The sequence below is a fragment of the Haplochromis burtoni genome, unplaced genomic scaffold (assembly GCF_018398535.1).
Source record: "Haplochromis burtoni strain Fernald_Lab_line unplaced genomic scaffold, NCSU_Asbu1 Contig_312, whole genome shotgun sequence".
Taxonomy (NCBI): domain Eukaryota; kingdom Metazoa; phylum Chordata; class Actinopteri; order Cichliformes; family Cichlidae; genus Haplochromis; species Haplochromis burtoni.
The window spans coordinates 621,390-629,922 of NW_024582673.1; the positions used below are offsets into that span (position 1 = coordinate 621,390).

The 8,533-nt window shown below is 41.9% G+C and overlaps 1 protein-coding gene across 2 annotated transcripts in view; it reads right to left on the minus strand.

Annotated features, from left to right (window-relative positions):
- Positions 1 to 3,395: 3,395 nt before the first annotated feature.
- The window catches only part of pih1d1 (PIH1 domain containing 1), a 29,067-nt gene continuing 23,929 nt past the window's right edge, over positions 3,396 to 8,533 (minus strand). For both annotated transcript variants that reach the window (XM_005941777.2, XM_005941778.2), the window contains exon 11: positions 3,396 to 3,507. In XM_005941777.2, the coding sequence (XP_005941839.1) occupies positions 3,472 to 3,507 (36 nt within the window). In that variant the 3' untranslated portion in view covers positions 3,396 to 3,471. The remainder of the gene's footprint in view (positions 3,508 to 8,533) is intronic.

Genomic DNA, 8,533 nt, shown 5'->3' on the forward strand with positions numbered 1-8,533 from the left:
AATTCTGGTATTCTATGGCAAATGCCAATCATGCTCCATGGTAGTGAGCACAGGACCCACTAGAGGACCTCAGGCTAAACTCATGAAGTCTGTTCCTGATTCACACCAGTGGCCAACTGAGGGTCATTTTGTAGCTCTGGCATGGCTCATCTTGTTCTGTCTTGCATAGAGGAGCAGGTAACAGTCCTGCTGATGGGTTATGGATCTTCTACGTCCCTGTCCAGATCTCGTAGGGTAACTTCCTGTCTCCTAGAATCTCCTCCATGCTCTTAAGAGCATGCTGGGAAACAGTAAACCTTCTGGCAATGCCATCCTCGAATGGCTGGACTATCTGCGAAACCTCTATAGAGGCCAATTACTGCTTCACGCTAAAGTCTTCTAGGACAATTACACAGTCTAATAAAATGTAGTCAATCAGATTCAAAAGCTAAAGGTCATCAGTTCTGTGCACATAAATTGATGATCTTTATCAGACCTTCAGCGCTAAAGCTAAAACAAGCAATAATGGTGATTGTTGTGCTACCTGGGACAGTTCGGCGAGTATTAGGAAAATGTATGGAACAGTCTGGTGATCTGCTGTGAACACACAACTGATATTCAAAGGTTATTTTGAGATTCTTGGATAAGAGTTCATTCTTTGAAGACTTGGATCACATGGGTAGTGTAGGACACCAGATATCCAGCCCCATCCCGGAGTGAACTGGAAATAATAACTAAATCAAAACTGTTTTTAATGTTACGGCTTCCTCCCCAAGACCCGAGACAGCTTTTGATCATTCACGGTGACTAAAATCAATAAAAGAAACAATTCAAATAATGAACACATGAACAAGCAAAGCCACCTGTTCTGGTGACGCATACACATGCATGGTAAGGAAACATTATATCAACACTATTCTGCTTCTCGCCTTGTGGCATTGAAGTCATTAAGTGAAAGAAAATGGATGGATGGATAGTCCCAGGATACCGGGAATATAAAACTCAATTTACAACATACAGTTCACTTTGATGATGAGAAGTGAACTCCCCTTCTGTCTGCTTGCATGACTGTTTGTGCTTAAATTGTAAGAAATTTGTTTGTAAAATACTAGAAAAATGTGATTTGTTCATCTTTCATTTATTTACTTTGTAGTATTAATGGTCATTAATTGGTATCAGCAGAAAAAGATGTAAAAACACAAGTTTTACTATTTAGTTTTTTTCTTTCATTTGAAGGCGACTGTGGGCTGATAAACTGCTTTAAAAGAAGTGTAGTTGAATCAAATCAACAAACAAACAAACTACAGAGACCTACTTGTTTTAAACGGCTTGTGTGGACACAGACGTGAATGTTTGTGTTGAAGGAGCTGATTCTGAAACTGCTGAGTTATAAGAGTGATACGAACACAGGGGAGGGTGTCGTTGAGCAGATCAGAATGGGTGAGGAAATGTGTGCGGGACAATTCCTGATTGAGAGATGAATGTTTGGGAAATTCCAAATTGTTTCTGAAAGATCAGAAGTATTTTGTAATTTTACAGCCAAAATTGCAAAATAATTCCAGGCGGCCTGTTTGATGCTTGGGTAATAACATTCATTGATGAGCCGAGGGTGTAACAGCCTGTGCAGCCTGAGAACATATCAGCAGATCATGCCATGCCTTTAAAAAGAAAAAACACTCATTTTTCCAAGATCTGTGATTTGTCAGTCATGTTGAGAGCTTCCTGTCGTAAAGGATCCTCCAGCGCTTTCACAGATACTTGCGGGTAATTTCATTAATCGTCGCAAACATATCTGACAACACCATGTTTTTACTCCAAGCTGATTACCTCTGAGCTTTCAGTTACAGAATCTTCACCTATCCAACATCAAGATTGCTTCACAGATAAAACTGAAATCTTGCCAAGTTTTGAAAACATATCTATTAATTTCCCACCAGACACAAAGAACCAGCAGCTGGCAGCAAATGGAGCCAAGCCTGGAAACCAGTTCAGACAGGTAAATCAAACCACACTGGAACCACACACTCTAATGTATCTCACACTCTCTGTATTAAAATACCTAGAGTCCCAGAGAGCAGCCATTTGGCTTTTCTACCTTTTAAAACCCGCCTTCCAGCCAAAGGGCTGGTAGGCTTTTAGCTAGGCTTTAGCTTCAGCCAAGTGGAAGCTAAATTGGCTAGTCATCAATTTATATGTAAATTAGGTTGTTACCTGAGAATTCTAACTGCCAACTGCCTCTTTGTTTGTCTGCGGGGGGCTGCTAAAAGCTGTGAACTTCCTTTTGTGTTCGTCTTGATGCATTCTCAATCATCCAGGAAAATAAATCTCCAAAAGTCACCAACTTGGAGTGTTTCAGTTTCCTGAGCCACAAGGAAACTTGTGTTTCAGTTTGTCATCTTAGGGAGAAATCAACACACATGGGTGTATTTCCTTTGTTGCTGAGATTGATTGATAAAAACAGTAGAAAAAAACAACCATTTGTACACATATTTACAAATAATAGTAAAAAGTGAGTGAGTACATTTCAACATTTTCAGCAATCACTCACAATCCTGGCACTGCCATGGTATCTGTAGTCTGCATTTACCACATGTGTATCTGTAGCAGTGAACACATCGCATTTCCCGGCGACTCTTGTTGGCTGTGCCGAGGATGGTGGTTTTCCATCTAAGAAGTTTTTGCTCAAGTGAAAGCGATGTGAAGAAATTGTCCGTGGTAACATTTCTGCCCTTGTCTAGGAATGGTTGCACAGAGGAAATCTGGCAGTCAGTCAAAGTTGCAAAATCACTTCTTGCTCTTTCATCATCTTCACTGCCCTGAGGGACCATGGTTGGTATTTACTGCACTGGCTGTTGTTGGTTAAAGTAACTTTAAAGTAACTCCAGGCTTCTCTACAGTCAGAAATCTTCTCCAACAAGATAATGAATTATTATGAGCGTTTTATGTGTTTATGATATATGGCAGTCCTTTTGCTGCTATGTTTGTTTCTTGTCCCTTTTCTAAAAACATTTGGTTTTCCAGAATAATGTGAAGAGGCATTGCCTCGCTTCACTGAACAGGTGCTCATTAAGCAGGAGTTTCACAGAGATTAGAGGCTTTGCTACAGGATTAGCAAAATGTGAAGTGCTATTAATATTTTCTTTTCCACCTTCGAGCGATTTCCCTGTTATAACATATGTCATCGACACCTGAAACTTACCTGTAATTACTACATGGTGTGTGAACATTTCAAAATGTCAAAGCACTCAATCTGACAGGTCTAACAACTGCTGAAACATCTGCTTTAGAAAAGAAAAATAAACATGAACTGTGGGGCAATAGCCTGAGAAAACTTTCAAACAGGTTTTACAGACTTCAGGCCCTCCAGATTATCCTTGTGATAACTGAGGATTAATGGAAAAACAACACTAAACGACTTTATGAATAACACTTTTATTGCTGCAGTATTATTTTTTAAAGAAACATCACAAACTGAACAAGACTTCTGCAGTTTCATGAAGACACTACGGGCATGGTGACTGTGAGGATCTGGGGGAAAGAAAACAGAAACACATCGTACAGCAGGTTAAAAGACTGAATTTGACTGAGTTGTGTGTGTGTGTATGTTTGTGCAACGTTAAGCTGTTCTTTGCTGGTGTGGTTCCTGTGGCTGCTGCGTCATTTGAATTCTGAACTGTTACTCGTCATCTCACGTTGTGCAGTCTGCTAATTCACTCATTTTTTTTACTTATTTCAGATTTATTTTGACTGTTCATCATTTGGCACTTGCAGATTTGGGTCGTACATCACCACCTGCTAGCATCTCCTCCTCTTATTCCAGAAAGCATGTCCAACAAACTGTAACGGATCAACTCGCAACTCGGATGTTCTCGAGCAGAAAACTCCAAAACGTCCGAGTGTTTATCCTGAGTACTCCTACATCAGTAGGGAAAGAAAGCATCCAGCAATGCAGCTTTGAGATCAGGATTCACCATGGCAACAGGTAAATGAAGGGCTGACCATGATATTTATCAACCTCATTTCATTATTTCTGAATTATTAGATAAAAATGATTAATGACATTCACAGGAAACCTTGCTTTAATGCTCCACAGTTTTCTAATCTGATCTAATGTCAGCCTTCACTGATAGATGTTGGCTCTCTAACAGCCACAGCAGGGATGCTTTACTGAGTTTCTGTGATACCCAGAGCTCTGTAGTCGTTACACGTTTAGCTGAAAAAATGCAGGGCAGCTGCATTTAAAAGAATGTTTTAACACTTCACCTCAATACGGATGTATTGTACTTGGTCCAGCCCAGAGTCGATCATGACCAATTGGCTAATCCACCACCTTTCATTGTTTATACCGTTACAAAAACAACAAATAAACATAGAAACAAAAAATCACCATCGGCCCACGGGGTGTGCCCGATGGCCAGTCCAGCTGTGCGGTCAGCTGGTGGGTAACAGGCATCTCGGAAAACGTTAGAGCACTTATGCAAATATGTGACGTCTTGATAAATCGAAAATACAGTGGCTTGCAGAAGTTTGAACTTTCCCACATTTTGTCACATTACAGCCACAAACATGAATCAGTTTTATTGGAAATCCAGGTGAAAGACCAACACAAAGTGGTGCACACGTGAGAAGTGGAACGAAAATCAGACATGATTCCAAACATTTTTACAAATAAATAACTGCAAAGTGGGGTGTGCGTAATTATTCAGCCCCCTTTGGTCTGAGTGCAGTCAGTTGCACATAGACGTTGCCTGATGAGTGCTAATGACTAAACAGAGTGCACCTGTGTGTAATCTAATGTCAGTACAAATACAGCTGCTCTGTGACGGCCTCAGAGGTTGTCTAAGAGAATATTGGGAGCAACGACACCATGAAGTCCAAAGAACACAGCAGACAGGTCAGGGATAAAGTTATTGAGAAATTTAAAGCAGGCTTAGGCTACAAAAAGATTTCCCAAGCCTTGAACATCCCACGGAGCACTGTTCAAGCCATCATTCAGAAATGGAAGGAGTATGGCACAACTGTAAACCTACCAAGACAAGGCCGTCCACCTAAACTCACAGCAGAACAAGGAGAGCGCTGATCAGAAATGCAGCCAAGAGGCCCATGGTGACTCTGGACGAGCTGCAGAGATCTACAGCTCAGGTGGGGGAATCTGTCCACAGGACAACTATTAGTCGTGCACTGCACAAAGTTGGCCTTTATGGAAGAGTGGCAAGAAGAAAGCCATTGTTAACAGAAAACCAGAAGAAGTCCCGTTTGCAGTTTGCCACAAGCCATGTGGAAGAAGCTGCTCTGGTCAGATGAGACCAACATGGAACTTTTTGGCCAAAATGCAAAACGCTGCACATCACTCTGAACACACCATCCCCACTGTCAGATATGGTGGTGGCAGCATCATGCTCTGGGGTGCTTCTCTTCAGCAGGGACAGGGAAGCTGGTCAGAGTTGATGGGAAGATGGATGGAGCCAAATACAGGGCAATCTGGTAAGAAAACCTCTTGGAGTCTGTAAAAGACTTGAGACTGGGGCGGAGGTTCACCTTCCAGCAGGACAACGACCCTAAACATAAAGCCAGGGCAACAATGGATGGTTTAAAACAAAACATATCCATGTGTTAGAATGGCCCAGTCAAAGTCCAGATCTAAATCCAATCGCAGAATCTGTGGCAAGATCTGAAAACTGCTGTTCACAAACGCTGTCCATCTAATCTGACTGAGCTGGAGCTGTTTCAAAGAAGAATGGGCAAAGATTTCAGTCTGTAGATGTGCAAAGCTGGTAGAGACAGACCCTAAAAGACTGGCAGCTGGAACTGCAGCAAAAGGTGGTTCTACAAAGTATTGACTCAGGGGGCTGAATAATTACCACACCCCACTTTGCAGTTATTTATTTGTAAAAATGTTTGGAATCATGTATGATTTTCGTTCCACTTCTCACGTGTCACCACTTTGTGTTGGTCTTTCACGTGGAATTCCAATAAAATTGATTCATGTTTGTGGCTGTAATGTGACAAAATGTGGGAAAGTTCAAGGGGGCCGAATACTTTTGTATGTTAAAAGTTTATTTTGTGATCCAGAAAGAGTAATATTTTAAACTCCGCCACTCTGCGTTCCTCCGCCGCTGCCTCATTTGAGGTTTGGAAGAAATGCATTCTGGGATATTTGCCTGGGTTTGGCTACAGTAGCTAGCAAGCTGATTGGAGACCAAAACAGCCAGTTAGATTTTTTTGCATCCAAGTCTGTGATTGGTTGGTTTTGTGACACACTTCTAACGGTGTACAGAAAGAGTTGAGCGCACATGAAGCAGAAATGTTGTGAACGCGAACGACACACTGAGAGCAGGTCCGCAGAGATCTGAGCAAGAGCAAATGCCAACAACTGAGCGAGAGGGGCTGCTATTGTGAGTGTGTGGATACTAGCAAACACTGAAATACATTTCTTGCATGCAGAAATTAATTTGTTCGCTCAAAATCATTTTCTCCTCAACACACAACATTTTTTTTACGTGTTCTCAGAATAGAGGCACTAAAACAACGCCATATTTTCCCATCAGTGTGATCACTTATACATCTAACGATTGGTCACTGATCAGTGTGTAGCATATTATAAAGGGGAAACTGACAGTCTCTGTGGACTAGCGCTACCATCTCACACTTCTGATGATCAGCTGTCTGCTTGACGTTTATTCAGCTGTGTAAAAACTAAAACTTTAATCTCAGCCAAACCGATTTACTCAGGAACAAATAAAACACTGAAAAAAGTCAAACAATAACATTTTTAAGTTATCAAAGTGACTCATATATCATGTTTAACCTGAGTAGCGAAAAGGATGTGCAGGGAGTTCGTTGTTCTTGCCAGTTCTCGTGAGCCTCGAACCCCGGCTAGCTACGAGCTGGTGGGTAACAGACGTCTCCGAAAACGTTGGAGCGCTTTTGCAAATATGTGATGTCTTGATAAACTGAGCAGATATTTGGAGTTTACACAGCTACATTCTCACCTGAAAATATCTTAAAAGTTTATTTTGTGACCGAGAAAGAGTAATCAGAGTAATATGAAAATAAATAGCTGCGGGAGGTTCCGGTGACGTCACCATCCTGAATGGCAGGCTGAAGCAATAGCTCCCTCGCGAAAAAAGTTATTCCGCCCCTTCAGAACATCAAATACTAGACCTACAAATAATATTCAAATAGATGAGAAGGGCAAGAATGGGGAAGACGCGTGCAAACAAAGAAACCACCGCAGCAGAAACTGCAGATGCAGAAAATTTGAGGAGCAGCTCTCTTACGAAGGGACAAGAATGCGAAGCTAATGCTAACCCAGCTCTCTCAAGTGCCGACGTAAGTTTGACAAAAATCCTGGAGGAGATTCGGGACTTCCGAAAAGACATAAAAGAACAATTAACTGATATTAAATCAGAGATTACCAGCGTTAATCAAAAAATAACGGAGGCAGAGGCACGAATTGAAAAAGTGGAAGACCGTGTCCAAAATTTGGAACAGACCCTGAATAAGATGATAAAAGTCATGCATCAACAAGAAAATAAGCTACTTGACTATGAAGGAAGATCCCGACGAAAAAATTTAAGGATCTATAATGTCCCGGAAGGAGCCGAGGGCTCGTCTATGGTGGACTTTTTGGAAAAACTACTGCGGGACACTCTGGAGATAAACCCTAACGAGGAGTTTGGCATCGAGAGAGCACATCGGGCGCTGGCATTAAGACCAGCCGGAGACAGGCAAGATAAAACGCGATCAATAATAGTCAAATTTCTCCTCATCAGATTACTCCCTAAACAAACAAAGATATCAAACATAAATCAAGTACAGAAAAAAAGAAAAGACTGTGGTTCCAAGGCTGGGGTCTCTAATAAGTGACCCTGGGTAGAGCTAGAAAAAGCGTCTAGCTGTGAGGGAAAGCCTCTCCCATATATGGGCTGAGGGCCCCCGCCATGGCACTTGAGGCGGAAGAAAACAAAGTCGTTGTTCATTACACGGAAAGTGTGTCTTTATGCATCCCTCGCTTATATCTATATAATCTCATCCAATTGGGGTAGAGATATACACACAAACATCTTGAAATATATTTAACACCGCGTATTTTTACCTCATTTTAACGTTATAGCTCCTCTGACAAGGGCATGGTCTGTCTTCTGAAGGTTCGCAGTCTCGCCCTGATATCTTTCTCTCGTTCGTCGTCTGTCCCTCGCTGAGTTGATCCTCTCCTGGTTTCCCAGGCGGTACGGGACAGCTGTTCGACCAGACTCTCCTTCGATGTAGTCACATTAACTGGAAGCCCTCTGTCCTTCATGTCTGTGGTCGCCTCCTCCGCCGTCTGATACAGACATGTTCCATCCTCATAAAACACTCGTAGTTTTGCCGGGAACGGAGTATGGAAGCGGATATTTTTCTGCTTTAACACCCGCTTCGCCTCTACGTACTCCTTTCTCTTCTGCAGTACTACTGGAGGGTAATCATGGTCAAAGAATATTAATTTCCCATTCAGAAAAACTTTCTTCTTTTCCCAAGCTCTACGTAGGATCTCTTCTTTAACCCTATAGCG